Here is a 22,428-nt window from a genome sequence, read left to right as displayed (position 1 = left end):
TTACATTAAGTTATTACCTGCAAAAATCTGGAAACAGTCATTGATAAAGAAGCTGGTATTACCATATGCTTTGAGTTAAATCTGTGCTCAATGGCTATAGGAGTTCAGGCAGAACAATGAAATTGGTAAAAGGGCTGAGATACATCAGTTGTTTAAAATGCTGTTTCATTTGAACCAAATTTTAGATGTCTTAAAATAATTATATAGCCAAACTCAACAGGGAGACAACCAAACCATTGTTAATTCCATCTCTTGCCACATTACTTTTTGGTTTATATATTTGTACTCACATAAAACAAAAATAAAAAAATAAAAATAAACTAAAACAAAGCCAACCACACAACTTTAGAACAATGTGAGTATAAGCAAGTTATGCTAATTTCTGCTCTGAGCGACCAATCCTATAAACTAAAACTCCGCAAACAAATGCCTTCTATTTAGAAAAAGATTTATTCTCAAATTTGAAAACGATAACTTTATGGTCAAAGATGAAGCTTTGCATTCTGTTGATCTTTTCATTTTTTAAAAATGTGGTCCTACATTTGAAACTTCTTATATAATCTTTATATAAGTAGGACTTCATTATGCAGTAATAATAGTGTTCTATCTTTAGCTGTCCCCACTTTCTTCTGAAGATTATTCTCCCTTTCCAATTCTGTGGAGTTGAGATTGACATGTCTATGAAGGTGTTTTCTGTGAGATTATTTTCCCTTGAGTACTTACTGCAGCATAATCCCAAATGTTGAGGGAATCTGAAGCACAAAATATTGGCACCATCAGTTTCAAATGTAAAGCACTACTCTTGCCGACAAAGCTTCATTGTTACTTACCCTTCACCCCATCTCTGCCTATTTAAACTTGATCCATCTTTCAAATCTTCAAACCAATCCAACCTCTTATAAAGACCCTAACCCAATCTCTTCTTCCCCTGAACTTCTATTAAAAGTTGATCATAAACGGGAAAATGGGTGATGGGCATTGAGGAGGGCACTTGTTGGGATGAGCACTGGGTGTTTTATGTAAGCCAATTTGACAATAAAATATATTAAAATATAGAAATTTGATTATAGAATTAATTTCTTTCCAATACATAAATTCATGGCATTGTGTATAATCTTGAACTTTATTATTTTCCTTTTGTTTAATAAGGCAGTAAATTATTTAAGGGTTTTACTCCATTTCTTTGCATCTTAAGCGACAGCCAAAAGAAGACATTTTCAGCAGTTATACCAACAGAGAACGCTTTAGGTCTCTAATCTTCTGCAGCTTTGTTTGAGGCATTCACAGGTTGCTATTTCCAACACCCACTTGCCCTGTGCCTCCCAAACAGCATTGTTCTGGACACACATACTGTAGTTCACAGTTGTTGGTAATGATTCAATGCCACTGATGTTAAGACTACTATCAGCAACAATAGTCTTGACCTTTAGGAAAAGGACGAGTTTGGGGAATAAACAACTTGTAAGTAATTGACCAAAGTATATGTAACCTTTGACCTCAGAAGAGCAATAATGTCTGAGAGTTCTAGGTAACTGGTGAGAGGATAAGGACTCTTAATGCTAAATTTGGTAACATATAAATATTGGGTCATACAGTTCCTCAGTCAGCTGCAAGCCAGGGTAAGTTAGACGATAATTAGGGCAAATAATGGGAGTTTGAGAAAATAACAAGAAAGCTCGGGATACTAAATTCTCAGTAAAGACAAGAAAAGTAGGGAATCCATAGGGAAAAGTAGTCATTAAATGCAGTGTGATGGGATAAGATGAAAATGAGCTGCATATTGAGCACTAGCTATGGGGGAAGTACCCAGTGGTACTTTAAGCCGTTAACTGTAAGCAGAGCAAAGAGCAATTTTACTTAAGATAAAAAGTCAGCTTATTCGGGAATAGCAGAGGAACTGCAATTTGTGACAAGCACAAAACCATAGCCAAGTACAAAAAGACAAAGGGAAGGTCAGGCTCCCAGGGACCCTGGGAGTTCCTTGGCTAAAAACCAGATCCCTGTCCTAGAAGTTGGGAGTCAAGACAAGTACTCTTGGAGCCTTACTAGTCCAAATGCTGGGACTCTCCAAGCCACTCTGCTGTGGGGACTGCCTTTCTTTATTGCTAGACAAAGATAGTATCAGAAGATTCTAGGCCTCTTTCCTGCTGAAGCTCGGCAGGGGCGGGGCTCTGAGGGAGACCGAGGTAGTTTGGCCTTTTTAGACACTGAGATGGAGACAAGCTAGTTCCCTTCTAAGCATTAGGACCATCTCTCTGCTTATTGCTGGCAGGGACAGCCAGACTTGGTGGTAGGAAACAAAAGATGCCTTTGGTGTCCTAGCTTAGGTAAAGGAATTTTTCAGAGATCCAACTAGTTAACTAGAGTTTCACACTGAGTTTTCGTGGTCAAGCCTCGCTACTAGTAAAATCTTACTTTGCCTTGTTTTGTTTGCTTCACATATTTTTTTTACCTAGTCGCCTTGCAAGAGGAGAGTGAGCAGTCAAAGGCAAGATTAGGATATTACTATGTATCTTGGGTCTCCTTAACCAAACACCATTATTTATCACACTTTAACATCCATACCATAATTAGGTTCAGAGAGACCTGTGCCAGAAAGTCTCCGTTCATTCTTACGTAAAATCCAACTTATTAGAAGTTCAGTGTTATTATCTCCCCAAAATAGTGATTATCAAAATACAATCAAAAGATTAGAAGCCAAACTCCTTTGTGTAACATGCTATTCATTCATTGCCATCTTACTCAAAGTTCACTGTTTAATGATATGACCAGGCTGGCAGGGACTCCTAGGACCTTATTTCATTCTATCTTTTTTCAGTGAAGTTAATCACACCCATATCAGTCATCTCCAGACCTATTAGGGAGGGTTGGGTCTCCACTCCTCTTCAAAACTTTTCAAAGACCTGCTTCTTTATTTCTGACCCAGCTTCATTTAGCTGCCGTCCCCGCCCAGTGGGGGGTGCCTTTTACAAGTAATAAGTTTTGTGTGCTCTTTTTTTTTTTTTCAATTTAAATTTAACATATAAAGCCTTGGATCAGGAACCATTTTCTTCCTCAGGCTTCAAGTGACCAGATCTCATGGTTCAGCTCATTCCAGTGCTACTTAACTAAGAAAGTTCCTCTGTGAAATATATATTAGGTAACTGATAACATTAATTCTTAGTATTCAGAATTAGCCTGCAGTATTAGCCTGCAGAAAAGAGCCTGACACTTCAGGATTGGTCAAGAATTCTCATTTTGAACGGTTCAAATGAAACTTTGTAACTCTGAGAGCCATCATGTATGACAAATGCCATAGTCATGTATTCTGTTTTCTCAGAAAGTAATTCTCAAAGCTTTTCATGTTCAGGTTCACACTTACATGGAAATAAGTCTGCAGTATTGCATCTTAAGGATCCGGAGTTGTTTGCAGCCTATCTGCAGGTCCTCAAGGCTTTGGTCAGTAAGCAGGACACAACCAGAAATATCCAAAATATGCAAGTAATGGCATTTTGCTGATAACATCTCCATCGCTGAGTCAGTAATCTGAACACACAGCCAAAGTTAAGCACTGATTATTCGGATGAACTCCATCCCAGGGAAGAACAGTGTACTAGTCAGTTTGGGCTGCTGTAACAAAATACCACAGCCTGGGTAATTTAAACAACAGACATTTGTTTCTCACAGTTACGGAGTCTGAGCAGTCTAAGATGAGTTGGCCCACAGACTGAGTGTCTGGTGAGGATCTTCTTACTGGTTTGCATATGGTTACTTTCTTGCTGTATCTTCACAGGAGGGAGAGACAGTTCTAGTTCTTCCCATTCTTATAAGCACAGTAATTGCATCATGGTGGCTCCACACTCATGACCTCAGTCTAAGCCTAATTAGCTCCCCAAAGCCTTGCCTCTTAATACTGTCACACTGAAAACTAGGGTTTCAACATATGAAGGTGGGGGGGTGGGGATTCAGTCCATAACAAACAGAATCGAAATTCTTCCCAGCATGTCACATGATGGGCCTATAATGCACGTTAGTGATTTAACTATTTCCAGAACAGTAAAATTATGTTTTACTTTGTGATCTTGCTGTTATTTTCATTTTAGAGCTCTCTATTTTGAATGAGTAACTTCATTAAAATTTCCTTAGTAATACCCGTCACACCAATACGAACAACTTATGAAATGCCACAGTAAAGGGAATTGGCTTTAAACTTGAAATCCACTCTAAGGCATCATCAATTTAGAAAAATAAGTTTAACAACATAACATGTTACAAAACTATAAAATATATATATTCCCTGAAGTTAACCCACATACAAGGTCAAATTGCCATGAGAAGGGATCTGGACATCTCTGATGGTTTGTGTGTAGATAGAGTAAAATGGTTCTGGAAGGGGACAAGTAGGTGAGACAAGTTTGTAGGCCGGGGAAGAAAGAGCAGAAGCCACAGACACTACATGAATCTTACTCTGAGAAATTCTCCTGAGGGTTCCAATATCTTGAGAATTTGCCCAGATGTGCTACAGAGATAATTCAACTCTACTTCTTAGATTATTTTACTTACTCAGGGTCTAGCTTTGAATTCATAGCTATACTGAGGCTTGCTGTAAAATCAGTGAGATTACTTTCCTCAAAGGAATTTTTTCCCAACTGGATTTAATTTCTCATTTTAAATGTTTGAACATTATAAAAACATGCCATGAAGCTTGGCTCTTATTCTTAATATAAAGTTGAGGAAAGTATGTAGAAGCCTCTTCAGTTTGAAATGTACACTTTCCAAGTTTGGAAAAATAGATGTTGTCATTGTCTAAGCACGCCCTGTTTTCACAACATACCCAGGACTGAGATTTAACATTGTGCCTGATTCTCACAAAAATGCTTCCATACATTCTTGCCATACTATCTTGGTCTCTGAGGATCTGATGTCATTGGAGGTTGGTGGGGGGGAAGCCCTCAGAATTGTAGGCAAGACAATGAAGTGATAGAAAAGTCCAGGACAGGTAGAGCCCAGAGCGCTACATTTTACTGGCTCTGAAGGAGTGAAAAAGGAGCCTGACATTTACTGTAAATCAGAAGCTCAAGATGTTTAATGACTGAATAGATGTTGTTGGGACCTACGAGGCTGGGAACTAGAGGTGGAGGTGATTGGCTAAATTCTCAGCTCCCGGTCCTGATCTCAGTCCTACTGAGTGGAGATTCTGTTATTCCCATTTTAGTGCTGGGAAGAGTGGGGTCACAGTACTACTTACTGACCTTGGAGGTTCACTGATTGCAAGGAAGAGCTGGCCTTTCAGGAGATGGATAAGGTGACCATGCAAGATTAACCCATGGGCTTTTGAGAAGCCTAGCCTAGGATGATGAGCCAGGTACTAACATGTTTTACAGCTCATCAAAAGCAATGTAGGTGGAAATATAACACTGTATGTCAACTATTCTGGAATTTAAAAATTAATTAAAAAAAAACAATGTAGGTGGAATATATTGGACTAGACCATCGCCTTATGATTTCACAATGAGGAGTATTCTGATTGACCCAAATTATGGTCCCACATCTTCTGAATGAGGATACTTATTTTGACCCACAGAGATAATAAAGCTAAACCCTTCTCTCTTACATTGAGGTTCTGGAATAATTTACTCCCCTTCCTTTTTGTCACCCTAGATCTTTGATATAGAGTGATTTGTTTTATAATCTTATTTGTGTAAATCCTCCTAGTTTCTAGGCTGCAGGACAGTATCCACTGCACAGTTTATAGAAGGAATTCCCTCAGCATCTCCTTACCAAAAAGCAAAAAAACAAACAAAAAAATACAAAAAACAACAACAAAAAACCCCAAAAATCAAACAAACAAAAACTCTTCTGCCCAACTACTGTTCTCACCAGAGTCTTTATTTCTCCCGTTCTTCTACTCTTCCCCCTAGTTAATAGAGCCAATAAAAAGCCCAGCCCCCATCTGCATCTGCTTTATGGCCAGGGCAGTTCCCAGTGAGCCATGTGTCACCCATGTGTCCACGCGTCTGTGTGCAATGAAAACAAGAACTCTGCAGAGGATCCGTGGTCAGTGCGGCTAAGTATGCTTAGTTCCTTGACCCACTTCTAGAACCAGATGATGCTGACCAACAAGGCATTTGGTTTCTCAGGTTCTAAACAAGTACATTATTAAACAAGAATTTTGTTGTGAACTTTCTAGATTAAATTTGTCATGATTTCTCACATCTTTCCCCCCACTGCCTCCTCCTCTTTACTACAGCACAGTTAACTACAGAGGAATTAGGAGTTTATACCATTCTTCTGCTAATCCACTAACCACATAGAAGCTGAATTTTTAGATGAGGTAGAATGCAGGACATCTTAACATATCAGGTGATGCTTTATTAAAAACAAGCCCATCTGGGGGCGCCTGGGNAAAAATAAAATAAAAACAAGCCCATCTGTGTGCACAACAGAAGACAATAGGTTGTTAATGGTCATATAATTTCTGAGGATTTTTTAAAAAGACTTTTTAGTTTTCTTCTCTCTGCATATTTTGCTTCCCCCAAGTTTTTTCTATTAATTTGTTTTGGTCTTTATCTTTCACATTAGAGGCTTTTCTATTATGTCTGGTAATCCTTGGCTGTCTGCCATTTATTAATAGCAAAAGGGCTACACACTGATTGAAAGGGTTGAGACCATGATGTGGGCCTTCTCTACCTAAAGCTTCAGTGTTTAGATGGATTATTAGTTGGTAAACCTCTAAATGTCAATATTTTTCTCTTTTTCATCCTGTGCTAGTCATAGTCTCCAGAAAACAGGCTTTCAGTCTCCTGCCTGGAGGGAAAGATCTGGCAGCCACGTTCTGGATGCTGTGTTGGAAGAGTTCTTGAATGTCTCTGCATTTGGCATTCAGTCACTGAATTCCTGTTTTCACTGTTGTAGTCAAACTCTGAATTTGTATGGTATGTCCCAGCCCAGCAACCCACTGTTCTACTATCTGTAAAACAAATAGTAGAGCAGTTTTGCCCCCCAGAGGACATTTGGCATATTTGGAGACATTTTTTATTGTCACATAAGGGGGTGTGTGGGACCAGGTGCTACTGGCATATTGTGGGTAGAGAACAAAAAGGCCGTTAAATATTCTACAGTGTTGTGTACAGAATAGCCCTCCACCACAAAAGAGTTACCTCATCCAAAATATCAGTAACGCCAGGGTTGAGAAATCTGGGAAATTTAGGAAATAAGTATCCAGTCTTTTGGTGAAGGTAGAAAAGGGCAGTTGCCCAGAGGTGTAAGGTAGAGGAAGAGATCTAGGACCTGTCTACTTCTCAAGAACGCTTAACCCAGTCTTCCTTATTTTAATGACCCTCTTCACCCAGTTCTAAAGGTAAACACTGTCACCAAGTTTGAAGATCATGGTGTAAATCAGTTTTTTCCTGCAGCTTTCTCTGTTGCTGGCTTAGGATTCAAAACTGCCTCTGTTCTGCTAAAGTCTATTAGCCAATCTGTTTTCAAGCTCCCAAAATTTTCTTGCTCTTGTCTCTTCTCCTGTTTTCCCTATCAACAGTTCTTCTGTAGTTCTGTAAGGTTGTAAGAGGGAACAAAATTATATGTGTATACTCAATCTACCATATTAATCCAGAATCAAAGATCTCTGTTTCTTGACATGGAAATATGTCCATAGTATATTAAGAAAAAAGAAAGTAGGCTACAATGTACTTTGGAAAATATGATTCTATTCTTCAGCAACAACAAAAAACCCCAAAACCTTCTATAACTATTTCTAATCTCTGTGTACATAGAAAAAACTCTAGAAGATTAAGTACAAAATGGAAGACTGGTTATGTCTGCATGGTGGTATGACAACAGATTTTTACTTTCTCCTTTTTGTTTTTATATGTAGTCCAGAGATTTTTACAATAAGTGTATATTTCTTTTACAAACATATGTCAAAAAATTATCAAAACTGAAATAAGAATGAAGATGATTACATGTATTTTTAGTGTCATACTGGAACATTTTTAACAGTCCCACTAGAAGAATTCTATAAGGAATTATGTCTTTGTTTGACATCTTAATTACTACTGATTAGGGCTCAAAGTCAATGAAGTTACATGTTATAATGTTATGTTTTTGTCCAGGGAAGATGTAAATTCTTTCTTTCTGATAGAAACTATATCTCCAAGATTATGGACCTATTACCTTATAAGACATTAACCAATTTTGTATCTAATCTAAAAATCATATTGCAACATTCTTTTTCTTCAGTTCTTATAAATAATTCTGTTTGATCAAATCCTCTATGAACTGGTTTTACCATTTTGCTGGTCCTCTCATTAGTGAATTCCAAAAATCTTGACATGTTTTTATATTTGAATGGGAATTGTTTTTAACTTTTTAAAAATTCTAGTTTGACACAAATGAAATCATAAAGCCATTTCCCATTTGAGGAAAGTGGAAAAAATGTAATGACTACCTGGGACATAGCACATTAAGAGACAAATTAAGAGAAACAAACTCTGACCTCTGACTGCTACCCTGCCTAGGTTTCTTGTCTGTGTTTCAGCTGCACAGAACTGAGCTCTGACTCCTGGACATACCTTTGGACAGCCAGCAATGCTGAGAGATGTGAGGCGGACACAATAAATGGCCAGTGCTTTTATAATCTCATTTGATAGCTGGGGGCAGTAAGAGACATCCAGGTGTTCTAAGATTAGTGAGCCTTTGCAGAATGCCTGCAAGAAATTCCAAAGTCAAAGATTTTTTTCTTTTTTTCTCTTAGTCTTTATTCATCTAGAGCCATCTTACCCACAGCAGCTTACTTAGTATGCATGTCAGTCCTTGAAGTATAGATGTGTTACATCTTGTTGGAAAAAAAAAAAAAAGGAGACGAAGAAAAAGCTATTACATCCATTAAAAAAAAAAATATTCACACACCAGCTTAACAGCTTAGTAGTATACAAATTCCTGTTAACAGACTTTAGTTTTCCTGACGTTAGTACTGAGATTTTACACATATGGTTAGTAATTATTAGAGTTATACTCAGCCAAATGAGTGGAAGGAAAAAGAATCTGGAGGGAGAATTAGATGAGAGACCCTGTGGGGTTGACAGTGTAATGTAATGGGAAGATCATGGTCTTTGGAATCAGGCAGACCTGAGTTTTAATTTCATTTCCACCACTTATTAGCTCTGAAACCTTAGCAACTCCATCTTTCTGAGCCTTAGTCTCTTCTTTTTTAAATCGGGGAAAATAATATCTACTCTCCAGTATTGTTCTGAAGTACCAAAATCTTCGCCTAAAATTTCTAGGGCTAGCAAAGGCCTGGGGAAATCATTGGAAATTCTTCCTTTTGCCTTTGTAGTTATTAATTTTCATTCCCATTTTTCAGTTAAACCATAAGAACTGAGTGATAAGAAGAATCCATGAAGAAAAAGTTTATAACCAAGCAGTTATACGAAAACAAAATGATCCACAAAAATAAACCTAATTGCAGTTGTAAAAATATTCTAAGAAGAATAGGAATTAGAAACTATGGCCAATTCCAGATATACTAATACTGTACTTAACAAAAGTCCCTCCCCCAAATTATAAAAAATAGAAATTATCAACATGTGCTCAGTCACTAGAGAGGTTTATTGGAAAACAGCTCAAATTTTTGGAGTACTTAATTAGAGACCTCAGTAAATGATAGTCTACCATTAGTATTAAATTTTAGTAACTAGTGCCTTACTAGTAAGGCATTGCTTATTTATATGTAAAAATGGATGTCCATTGGACTACATGTCACTTTCCTTTCAGAGCTGAGGGAAGGACCTGGGCTGTTGGATCAGTTGATGCTATCAGGATGACTCCAGTGGTAAGACCACCGGTGGCCTTCCCTCCCACTTGACTATGCCACTTTCCCATCATTTTAGCCCTAAGGAAGACTGGAAAGAACTAGTCAGCCCACTATTTTCTTTAGCAAGTTAATAAAAGAGGCAAATTTTCCATGAGAGGCAGTTTAGCATAGGAGATAAAAAAAAAAATAGTACTAAAAGATATTAGTGATTTAATCCTCAATCCTGATCTTTTCCTGACCAGAATAGCCAACAATGATTCCTCTTTCCTCTGACCTCATGTAGAACTTGTCTTCTTCAATTGATTCAGCAGCTACAGTACTTGGTTTACTCCTGTTTGTATGAAGATCTGTCTTCTCTAGCAACTAAGTAATGTCAAAAATTGGAAGGGGCAGCTTGTCACGAGATAGTGAGGTCCCTGTCATTGGAGATAATCAAGCATAGAGAGCACACTTAGTTGTGGTGTGAGGGGAATCTGACTTTGAAGGATTGGAATGATTGGTCTTGAATCTCAGCTTAGAAATTCAACAGCTTTTTCAATGAGAATGCAGTAAATCTCTCAGAGGTATTCTGTGGAATTCTGCCAGCTTTTATATCCCCTTCACAAGTATCATATTTAGGATGCCGTAGGTTCTCAATAAATACTAGTTGGTTGATCTATCCTTTATAAGCATCTTCAAGAATATAAAGAATTCTGTTTTAATGATACAGGAATTCTTTTGTCATAAGGAGTAGGATAACATTGTTCTCTACTTAGAAAATGGACAGAATTCAAGGAACCATAGAAAATTTAAGGAAGGAAGGAATATAAAAGATGAAACAAACTTTAAAGGGAGATTCAAGGCACTTAGTGTCTGAAAACCCTTTCGATAACATCTGTCAATGTCTTGGACTGCATGAATCAGTTCTGCTTTAACCTCTAATAGTCTTTGAAGTTGAACTTTCTCAGAGGTTTTAAAAGTAAAGAATAGCTTATAAATGTATTAGAATGTCTCTGATACATTCATGGAAGCGTTTTCATCCATGGAAAATCTGAGGCATAAAGACAGGTCTCAGGCTTTATGCTTGGCATAAGTCAGTGCAGATCCGAGAAGTCAGGCAGACTCTCTCCTCTCTTTGTAATTCACATTTTCCTTAAGAGACGTGTAAGTCATAAGCAACTTAAGTCTGCAGGAATGTTTCAACATAATCACTCATGCAATTCCATTTCTCCCCTACCAATAAGATTATTTTATGCTTTTCTGGCTCCAGTAATACAGATTCATACATATATCAATGCTGTTGATTTTCTTTTCTTGGAAAATGTCAGGCTAAGCTTCTTCTAAGATGAAACGTTTTATACTGAAAATGGGAAGAAAATACAAAAATTATCAAGTTTAGCTTCCACCCCATACATCAACCAGTTTTGCTATGGGTTAACAATCTTGAAGAAAACTTCCAAATGTCTTAGTGAACTAAATCATTTCTTCTGTCCATTTTCGGAGCTGAGTCATAGTGTGGGAAGGCTTACTGACTACATTCCTAAACTGGGTATGTAGAGGAGACTGAGTTCCACTAACGTTTATTGATTGTCACAATAATGTGTTTCTGCCAAAATCCCGATTTAAGTCACCTCAACAGGTGGCAGCTCTCAATCTCAAAAGAGCTCCCCCTCGTGGTGCATAGCCACCTTGGGACTATTTGCTTCATTAGGTTCTGATTAACTCTACTACTAAGTTTTGTGGGGTTTTTTTTTTCCCCAATTGACAATCTAGGGAAAATCTTGTAATGTCAAGAACCGTTTTCTGTAATGAAGACCATCTTTGACTGCTTCAAAAGCTAAAGTACAATGTCTACAATTTTAAGTTATAAAATGAATTCAAAACTTCAGTTTGTTGGGCCTCCTATATCCCATCAAACATAGCCTTGCTCTCACTTGGCATTAGAACGGGTGGGTGTAGATGTGGCCAGGACACACTGAGCTGGGAAATCTGGGCGTTGCCACCAAAACTAAATTCTACAGAGTCCAATGCTAGTGAGATGCCTCTCCTGCCCTCCCACCCTCCCTGCTAGGGAAATCAAGCTGAGCAAGGCTTAGCGAAGGCTATGGAGGGGATTCTTAAAGGGCAAAGGCCAAAACCCAAAACAAGCATTTCTGAAGATACTTTCATGATGCAATTTGTTACTTTATTATATGGTGATTTGGGAGATAAGCTTTAGTTTCATCCAGTTCAAATGTGGCTAACTCCACAAACTTTTCCCCGGTTCCTTCCTCTGGAAGAAATGTCTCTTCCAAATACCTATAGCTTTTAACTTTATTATCTTTCTCACTTTCTACTTGTCTTATAGCTATTTACATAATTGTCTTATCTTCTGCATTGACTGCAGCTCCTTGAGAGCAGAATCCATGTCTAATTTACTCTTGTGGCCTCAACATCTAGAATGCAAAATAGGTTCAAGATGAGATTGTGTCAAAGGGAATGGAAAATGCTGCTTAGCACAGGAGTGAGGAAATGAGCTCCCATAGATTGCTCTTAGGACACTAAGTCCAGTCTTTCCTCACACCCTTTTTAATAATTGCAGTTGCAAAGGTGGTTAAGAGCACAGAGTCTGGGGTCCACCAGCCTGAGTTCATATCCTGCCACTTAGAAGTTTGTGTCTCTGCATGAAAAGATGCTCACCATCACTCAGCATCAGGGAAATATAAATCAAAATCACACTGAGATACCACCTCACGCTGATCAGAGTGGCTACAATGAACAAATCAGGAGACTATAGATGCTGGCGAGGATGTGGAGAAACGGGCACCCTCCTACACTCTTGGTGGGAATGTAAATGGTGCAACACCTCTGGAAAACAGTGTGGAGGCTCCTCAAAAAATTAACAATAGAACTCCCCTATGACCCAGCAATAGCACTGCTAGGCATTTACCCAGGGGATACAGGAGTGCTCATGCACAGGGGCACATGTACCCCAATATTCATAGCAGCACATTCAACAATAGCCAACCCATGGAAACAGACTAAATGTCCATCAACTGATGAATGGATAAAAATGTGGTTTATATACACAATGGAATACTACTTGGCAATTGCTATTTGCAGCAACATGGATGGAACTGGAGGGTATTATGCTAAGTGAAATAAGTCAGTCAGAGAAAGACAGATAGCATATGTTTGCACGTATAGGTGGATCAGGAGAAATTTAACAGAGGACCATGGGGGAGGAGAAGGGGAAAAAATAGTTGGAGAGAGGGAAGGAGGCAAACCATGAGAGACTCCTGAATACTGAGAACAAACTGAGGGCTAATGGGGGTGAGGGAGAGGGGAAGGGGGGTGATGGGCATGGAGGAGGGCACTTGTTGGGATGAGCACTGGGTGCTCATATATAGAAACCAACTTGACAATAAACTATGAAAGAAAAAAAAGAGAAGAAGTTTGTGTCTCTGGATAAATTACCCAACCTCTCAATTCCTCAATGATCTCATCCACAACAGGAGAATAACATGGTACCTTAATATGACACCTGCTTCATGGAGTTATAGGGAGGGTTAGGTGAGTTAATATGAATACAGCAACTGAACAGCAGCTGGCATACAATAAGCAGCCAGTAAATAGCAGTCATAAAAAGAGGAATGTGGAAAAATTAAAGAACAGAAAGGGTAAGCACTCAAAGAGAATGCATATTGGAAAGAAGACCTGGAAAAGAACAACAAAAAAATACCTTTGAATTAGAATTTGTGGGGAGAAATTTCCAAAAAACAGTTTCAGGTTTTAGACTTTATCTCCAAAATAAAAATAAGCCAGGATTGGACTACTCAAAGGTCAATCAGGCATTTCTCTTGTAGCCTGTAGGATAACCTACACTTTTTCTGTTTTTCTAAGATAAGTAAAATAAAATGGTGCCCAGTGGCGCAGTTACCTGGCACTTCTCCAGGAGTTTCTATGGGATAAGAAGGGCATAGAAATTACGTCAACTATAATAATCAGCCTGAAAGATTTGATAGGTTTCTGTTTACATAGCCAGCCACTCCACTTGTTCTCTTTCTCACTCTTTCCCAAGAAAATGGCAACTCAGAACTTTACTCCAAGGAAAAAGTCATACTGTCCTCCTGTGACCTCTTCCATTTAAAGATCTCTAGGAAATAATGACTTCATGAGCCATCAGTGCTGCTTTGATCTCCCATTTGGGGGTATAATGGACTAAGAGGTGATGTAATCAAGGGAGGTTACTGGTTCGGCAGAAAACTTAAAGGGCCTGAAGTTGGGTCTGTGACCTTCAGAACGTTACCTAACCTCAAGTTTTCTCATCTCTAAGAGAATGAATACAACCGTTAACCTATCTCACAGGCTTATTGGAAGATGTGTACTCCAAAAGCACTTGACAGACATAGCACCCTTTACAGATGCTGGTTTTCGCCTCTCAGCGGTGGAACCAGACAGGTCTTAGAACAATCTTGTCTGCCATTTAAGACCCCTGAGAACACATCCTCACCATCTTCCATATGTTGAAGCCCTTCAGATGAGGAAATATCATGTGCTAAATTTAACTGGAAGCTAATAGAGAGGGCAATTAGAAGACAAATGTGGAAAAATCATAACTCCTCTGAGATATGCCACAGGTACTCAGTTCATGTCAGGAAAGGCATAGTGAACAAAGCCCAGGCACACTACATGAAAGAAGGACCAAAAACAGATTGGTCACTTATATTTAAGAAGCAAAAGGACCATAAACTCATACTCTTATAGGAAAGTGAGATGTTTACCTTCAGACAATCTAACAGTTCTTATTTAACTTCTGTCAAGTTTCATCTTACACAGGATAAACTCATGTTCCAAGGGCAGCTTAAATGTTGAGAGAGGACTCCAAAGGATTATCTTCCTTTTGACATATTCTCTTATAGTTCTTCTCTGTGGATGCTCAACATGAAAATAACAGATGTGTGCTTTCATTTAGCAAGTCTATCTGCTTCAGTTGTCCAAAAATAGTTCTCCCCAGTGGGAGTGGGCAAGAAGCCAGGATTGGTATTGGGTATTCTCAGTTTTGCCTATTTATCAGCCAAAGAAGCAAGGTACCCATGACTCCAGTATCCCTTGGAACCTTACAGACTGTGGGAAAACGACAAGCTGTCAAATCCCACATCCTTTGACGTCTTGCAAATTTCTAATTCTATTAAATTGCCTACACAATTGGAAACACACTAGGTTGAGGAACAACAGAGAAACTGAGCTTATTTCTTTTGCTCAGTCTTAGGTAGAGAGAATAATGCCTAGGTATCTTGTTAGGACTTTGTGACTCTCTGTTAGTTCCAAGTGTCTTAGGTATGTTGGTTATGTTGTTCTATTACAGATTCTAGGAGACAATTCTTGGCATGGATAACTATGAAACACAGATTTCTGTAACAAAGATCTTACTTGCTCTAGGTTTTGCGGGAGTTGCTTTTTCTACAAGGTACCAAATACCTTCTTCTTAATTCCACCACAGGAATTCCTTAGTTTCCTCTCCCTAAACCCTGTAGAATGATTCTGAACCTGGGACTTTCTGGGATCTTCATGACAGAGAGTTAGTCACTTATTTCCTAATAGTAACCTGGAATATTGGATGAGGTAAAGAATTTTCCTGAGCAGTATGGCCAAGAGATAGGGTCCAGATGTCTGAATGTCCTATCTCCTCACACAGAAGATTTCAGAACTTCCCCTGCATCAAAGGCCAAAGAGTAAGGCCATTTTGGAAAAGGATCCTGTTTGTTGCTTCCCTCGCAACCCATAAACATAATTGTATCCCTGGAGAAGAGGTGTAGTTATTGAAATCTCATACTTTGACAAGTTTTGAATGATTTAATCTTAGAAACCAAATAGAAATCAATGTTGTTTTTTTAACAAATTGTTGCTATGTGGAGCCAACACATCTAATCCATCTTTGGCGTTACAAGTCAGTACATGTCAAAGGCCACTAAAACCACTAAACCACCAAGAGGGTGGAGTCTTTCAACTGATGAGAGTGATTGATGACAATCTTGCACAAACAACATTTTATATAACTAGTTAGAAAGTTTAGTGATTCAAAGAGTTTGAGATCAGAAAAGTCTCTGGAGAGTAATCTGCTTCTTGCTTCTAGGCAAGAATGAATCCAACATGGATGTTAGGTCAAGACATGAACTCAGTTCTTCTTACACTTTAGAGAGAAATGTCCAGAAGAGGCTATCAATGGGCCATTCTTGGGGACTCAGAAATGTTGCTGAAGGAGGTGGTACTCCTGGGCCTTTCTGACTTGAGTATCCACGTATGCTCCACCGTTACAAGGGATTCAGTTCTCTAGCACAGGTTAATGCAGAATACAGGACTGAGAACCTGAACCCTCAGTCCCCACTTGGACTCTGCCTGGAGCAGCCTCACATCTACAGAACCTCTTGACTTGCTGAACAGTCCTAGATCGGGCTGAAAACCAAATGAACAGCACTGGATCTTGGTGTGCTGTTCTCCCAGCTATATAGTAGCTCATGATTCCCTGTCCTTTATTCCTTGATCCCTCTTCTCTACGTCTCTATTTATAAATCAAGATAAATCAGTTACTAAAGTAAAGGTCAAATAAAAAGCCAAATCAAAAGTTTGTAACAAGAAAGTGGATAAAAGAAGCTAAAGGTTAAAGGAGAAAAGGAACTTGTTATCTCAAGTGTCCAAGCACTTAGGTCAAGATGAAGGGTCTCAAAAAAGAAAGGGTTGTAAGAGAACAATGAGGAAAATGAATATTCTAGCTTCTCTACCACTGCTTATACCCCATATTGTTGTCAAATATTTTTGCACTCATCAGAGAATATGACATTAACCTAGGCTACAACTAAGCTTTTAACATTCATCAGTGGTGCCATGTGGGAGATGTCAGTAAACCAGCTTGTGAAGAATATATGCAACAAATCAGGCAGAAAAGACACAAGAGAGTAGATAAAACTGAACCACTATCACATGCCTCTAATTTTTTATGTAGTTATAAATACCACCCACTGCATTCTGGCTGCAGGGCTTTAAAACACAGATATCCATCTCTCTTGGAGATTCTTTTTTAATGTACATACATAATAAAAGATAAGAAGAGGCCATGTTTGGGTTTGAAGAACAGTGATAATTATGTAAGTCTGAATCTTCCCCTCTTCTCCAAACTATAAAATCTATACAGGGAACAAACAAAACTGCACAGTACCCATACTTTCATCCTTACTAGAAGATGGAGAATACTACAACCTTCAATTTATCTGGAAGTAGAGTAAAAACATATCCCAACAGAGCTCCCTTAGCTTGCCTGCAGCCACCACAAGCCTATAGACTGAGAGAGTAGAAGAGGGGACTCTGTCATAAGAGTAGAAGGGCAAAGAGAGCTTAAAGGAAGCACAGATAGAATCACTCACAAAGAAGAGAAAGTGCAAGAATAAATGCCAAAGTACTGACTAGGACTTGGTAGTTCATAGCACTGGCTACATGACTTAGCTATGAGAAAGAGCTTGAAAATGAGGGTACCACGAATCTCCCAGGGAGCCAAGTCAGATTGATGGATGTTGTCTATAACTGTGTCTTCACTCCCATGCCTACCGAAACTCAACAGTTCCATGGATTTTACTACTTAAATGTTCTCTAATCCATTCCCTTCTCTCTAGCCTCACTGTTACTGTCCTTGTAAGCCTGTCACTCTCTCTCCCCTGGACTATAATAAAATCCTCTTACCTTTTATTCTTTCTATAAATCTTGAGAGCTGTCCTCTCTCCCCTCTGCCCTTAGGCCTAATTTCCACATTTCTTCTTAAAGCAATCTTCCAACAGGTAAGCTTTCCCTGGCATTCCCATGCTGGATTAAGTATCACAACTGAATCCTTCTGGAGATTTCATTATTACAATATAATAGCTAGAATTATCACTCTGGAATTAGACATTATAACCAGTTCCTGACTTCATTCCTAGATTCTAAAGATCTGATTCAAGCCTAATTTATCATCATCCTTTTTGGTTGTTGTTGATTCAGCCAACATCCATGAATCCAGAAGCAATGTTCCAGATTTCCAGTTTCCAGTCTGCCACGAGAGTTTGGAACTTATCGCTTCTCTCCTCAAAACAAGAAAAAAGGTGAGTGAACTGAAAGTCAACAACTCTTCTTAGATCTGTCAGATAATTGAGATCACAAAGCAAACCACACTCTGAAAACTGGAGAGACAGGTGAATACAGAGAATCAGGGCTTACTAAGAGCAGAAGCCGGTGGCTGGAGCCAGTATCAGCTGAAACATTTAAAGGATTATTGACTAACTGCCAGAGACTGAGAGATTGGTTTGAGAGAAAAGTTTTGGGGCCTAGCCTTAACTGAGCCCCCATGCTTTCATGAGTTTTATCCAGGAGACCCACCAAGTTCTCAGGGTGAAGATCAGAGAAAAAATGCCCTCACGTTCCTACAAGGGGAGAGGAAAAGTAATCATTGTAAAATATGTCCAGAGCATCTGTTCTCATTAACAGCCTGACCTCAAGGGAAACTGTTTCTCCAGAACCTAACCAACACAGGTATTATGAGAGCCAGTCCAACAAGGGGTCAGGGAAATACCCAACTTCAGCCCCTCTAACAATATTGTTTTACCTCAGTGTAGCAGAGGCAGGGAGAGGAGTTGGAAGCACTTGTAAAGATCACAGTCATGGGGCACAGGCCCATTTAAAGACTGAAACTTAATCATATAAATATAGAATGAGTCCCCCCAAAATACACCTAACCACCACACAAATAGCGTTCCTGTATAATAATGCCTTAAGAAAAAAAAGATTAGAAATCATACAGCATATGCTCTCAGGTTACAATGGAATTAAACTAGCAATCACACACACACAAAATAAACAAAAATTTTAAAAATAAGCAAATTAGAAATCACACAGACAGCTAGAAAATCCTGAAATATTTAAAATTTGAACAACACATGTCTAAATATACATGGGTCAAAGAAGTCTCAAGAGAAAATTTATGCATGTTGAAAAATGTGTTTAATATCATAATCCCAGTGAAAAACAATTCAGTTTCTTTTTAACTGGATTGTTTTCTTATTCTATTTTCAAGAAAATAGCAATTATATTTATGTAGTGTTCTAGATTTTTTTAATGCTTTTACATATGTAAATTTATTTAGTCATTTATATTTAAGTGCCTCTGAAACATACATGACTCACTTATAGAAGTAAAAATTAATAAACTATTTCTTCCAAGAGCATATTCTAAACTATCTCCTTAGCATTGGAGGAGTTTGGCTGCTGAGATTACCTGCTTTCTGACTGTGGTTAACTAAGGTAAACAAATTATCAAACTATTATGCCAAATATGTTTTTTGTTTACTAGTATATATTAGTTTCTTCTTTGTTAAAAAAATAATCATAGTGATAGGCAATATTCATCATGTGCTCTGTGTCAGGAACCATGCTAAATATTCAGATGTTTTATATCACTTAATACTCACAACAAGGAGACTGTTTTATTATTACACCTGTTTTTTCAAGTGAAGAATCCAAGACCCAGAGGAGGAAACTAACTTGCCCAAACTCACACATCTTGACAGACTAAAACTGTAAAGTTCTGTCTGACTCAAGAGCAGATGTTGGCAAACTACCAAATTTTTACTTGCAGGCCAAATCTCATCTGTCACTGTTTTTATATGGCCTTCACTCCAAGAATGGTTTTTACATTTTTAAATGGTTGAAAAAAATAAAAAGAAGAATATCTCATGCCATGTGAAAATTACATGAAATTCAAGTTTGTCCATAAAGTTTTATTAGAACAAAATCACTGTCTTATTTATGTGTTGTCTATGGCTGTTTTTTACTCTACAGTAACAAAGTTGAGCAGTTGTGACTACAAACTGTATAATCTACAAAGCCTAAAATGTAAACTATCTGGCCCTTACAGGAAAATGTTACAGAAAGATCACAAGAAAAGATAGACTCCTGTTCTACATGCTAGTTCCTGTCTGCCTCATAATTATAGCCACTACGGGAGCAATGAATTATTGTGGAATAAGTGAAATATGTAGCTATGTAAGAGGCAGAATCAGGATAAAAATTAGGACTTTGGTTAGCTAGTCCCACATTCCCAATATTATATCCATTGCCTTTGATGTCAGAGAGCTAGTCTCTACACTATTGTAAGGAAAGATCCTTTTCATTTACATGGATATTTAATTTTTAAAATTAAAATATAAACAAAAAGATAATTATTTAACAGACTAATTTTTATGATTTGCTTTGAATATTGATCACCATCTATCAGGTCCTAGCCTAGAAATATATACTCTTACAGCATCTCTATACACAATTTGGGTAAAATAAATATATAGGCATGTTGACATATGTGTGTAATCTACATACACTAAAATGTGTACACATATTTAATTTATACACATATACCAGACTTGCAGATATATATGTATTTACATGTAAACATGCAGTCTAAAATATGATAAAACTTATACACATTTAATTTGCACATATATACTATACATAGGTATACATTTACATACATATATACATGTAAGCACATATATACACATACTTTTCCCTGAATATGCACATATAAGTCCTTTTGGTAAGTCATAACTAACCTTGATTTTTTCCTCTCCAATGCCTTTTCTTAACCAGCTACCTCAACTGACAAACACTGAAATAATAAAAAAAAATTTTGTCTAGCTGCAAATGACCTACATAAAGAAAAATATGTACATTCATATATATGACTATTACAAAAATGCATTTACAACATACTTCATTCCAAAAAAATGGAATGAGAAATATGAACTAGATAAAGGGAGTATAAAAAGCAACTAGAGAAAAATAAAAGCAACAGAGTAAATAATTGCATTTGTTCCATTGGTTTTATCCAAGTAACAAGACAGAACTTCCATTTTATCTATATTGCAACATCCCAATTAAACCAATTCTTTTGCCAAACTTGACAGTTTGTTATTTAATTAAATTCATAAAATGTTCAAGGAGAAGTTTTCCTGAGAAATGCTCAGTTATGACGCATCAAACATCTTTCCCCAAACGCGTGTGCCTTTCAAGAGCACCAAATAATTTTAGTCTAACATGATCACTGAATGTCTGATGTTCTCAGAAAAAAGACTGAAGCTGGAAGAAGTAATTAAAACCAGATCCTAAGTCACTACATCTGAGACTCCAGACACTTAATCTGCATGTGCTGCGGTTTCCAGTAAAACACTAAAATGAGGTAATTTTTTATTCTTATTATGTTCATGACTCTTGCGAAACCTAACCAGGGTACAAATGTTTCTCTCATTTTTTCATTAAATCATCATGTTCAATGAAAGTTTCAATATCTTGTGCTAAAAAGAGACTCTCCTCTAGTTACCTTTTCTTACTAAGTAACAAGAAAGAAAATTCCAGATAAATTGTGGATACTCTAACTATCTCAATATAATCACCTTATTTTACCCCCTTCCCCTCTCTTTTGTAAATCCAAATAAGAAGTTGTGAAATTGGTTTACGTGTCATTTTCTCTTCTCACCTTCTTTATCTCCTCTCTTTGGGGACTTAATAATTGGGCTGGAGGAGGTCCAGAAAAGAAAGATTGTCGTATGCCCAGAAGTATGAACCTGGGAACCTTAGAAAGGTAAACTGATTAACAGCCACCACGTACACACACACACTAAAAGCAGGAAAGAGAAAATGAGATGATGAGAAAGAGAAAAAAAATTTTTTTGTGAACTTGAATAGAATAGCTGATCTTAGGTAACTAATAATTAAATAATTCTGTTTTTCCATGCTCCTGTATTCCTCTTTTTATTTTTTCTTCTAGATCACTGAAAAAATGCATGCCAATTTTTTAATTACCTTTTTTCACTCATCTGAATGATCATGTAGTTAGCATGTGTAAAAAGGCTTTTACCTAAAATATAAGAGTGTCTAAAAATAGTGTAATTTTCAGATTCAAGGACTGAAAATAAAAATGCCTGGAACCCATAGAGTCAAAGAGAAACAGCAAAAAGCTCCGGCTTCCTAATACTTCCTAATACTCATATTTTGTTTTGTTTGTTTTAATGTTTATTTATTTATTTATTTTTGAGAGAGAGAGAAAGCACAAGCAGGAGAGGGGTAGAGGGAGAGGGAGACAGAATCTCAAGCAGGCCCTGCACTGTCAGCACAGAGCTGGATGCAGGGCTCCATCTCATGAACCACGAATCATGACCTGAGCCAAAACCAAAAGTTGGATGCTTAACTGACTAAGCCACCCAGGCTCCCCTTGTCTCGTTTTGAACAACACTTTCTCATCCCATGGAATATTTTAAAAATTAGTTAGTAATTGGTGTATATCAAGAGGCCATGTCATCACTATACTAGGTTTCAGTACTTCTGAATGATTTATGGTTAGTGGTCCAATGTAATTGATCACCATATAAGAAACATAGCCCAATATTAGAAATGTTAATATTTAACTGTTTTATTTTAATAACCTTTGTTCTGTCACCTTGTCAAAGACCTTTTGAAAGCCTGACTATATCGTATTCATGGGTAAAGTTTTATGTAAATATATGTTTAACTTTTAAATGAACTGTAGTGGAGTAAATCACTGTTTAACCTTAGAAGAACATTTTGGCTTTTTCTCTTAGTAGATTACAGGCATCTAAATGTTTT

At 37.6% G+C, this 22,428-nt stretch overlaps 1 protein-coding gene across 4 annotated transcripts in view; it reads right to left on the bottom strand.

The window, feature by feature from the left end:
• Positions 1-22,428, bottom strand: part of FBXL13 (F-box and leucine rich repeat protein 13) — a 194,568-nt gene that overhangs the window by 2,075 nt on the left and 170,065 nt on the right. For 3 of the 4 annotated variants that reach the window (XM_077746953.1, XM_077746955.1, XM_077746954.1), the window contains 2 exons: positions 8,553-8,687; positions 3,362-3,525 (listed from right to left, as the gene is read on the bottom strand). In XM_077746953.1, the coding sequence (XP_077603079.1) occupies positions 3,362-3,525; positions 8,553-8,687 (299 nt within the window). Of the gene's footprint in view, positions 1-1,223; positions 1,425-3,361; positions 3,526-8,552; positions 8,688-22,428 lie in introns of those variants that run through there. The other variant, XM_077746956.1, reaches the window with a different exon arrangement.

This window comes from Crocuta crocuta, unplaced genomic scaffold (assembly GCF_008692635.1).
Source record: "Crocuta crocuta isolate KB4526 unplaced genomic scaffold, BGI_CrCroc_1.0 scaffold396, whole genome shotgun sequence".
In the NCBI taxonomy this organism is placed as follows: Eukaryota; Metazoa; Chordata; class Mammalia; order Carnivora; family Hyaenidae; genus Crocuta; species Crocuta crocuta.
This window is presented reverse-complemented; position numbering and strand designations above follow the sequence as displayed.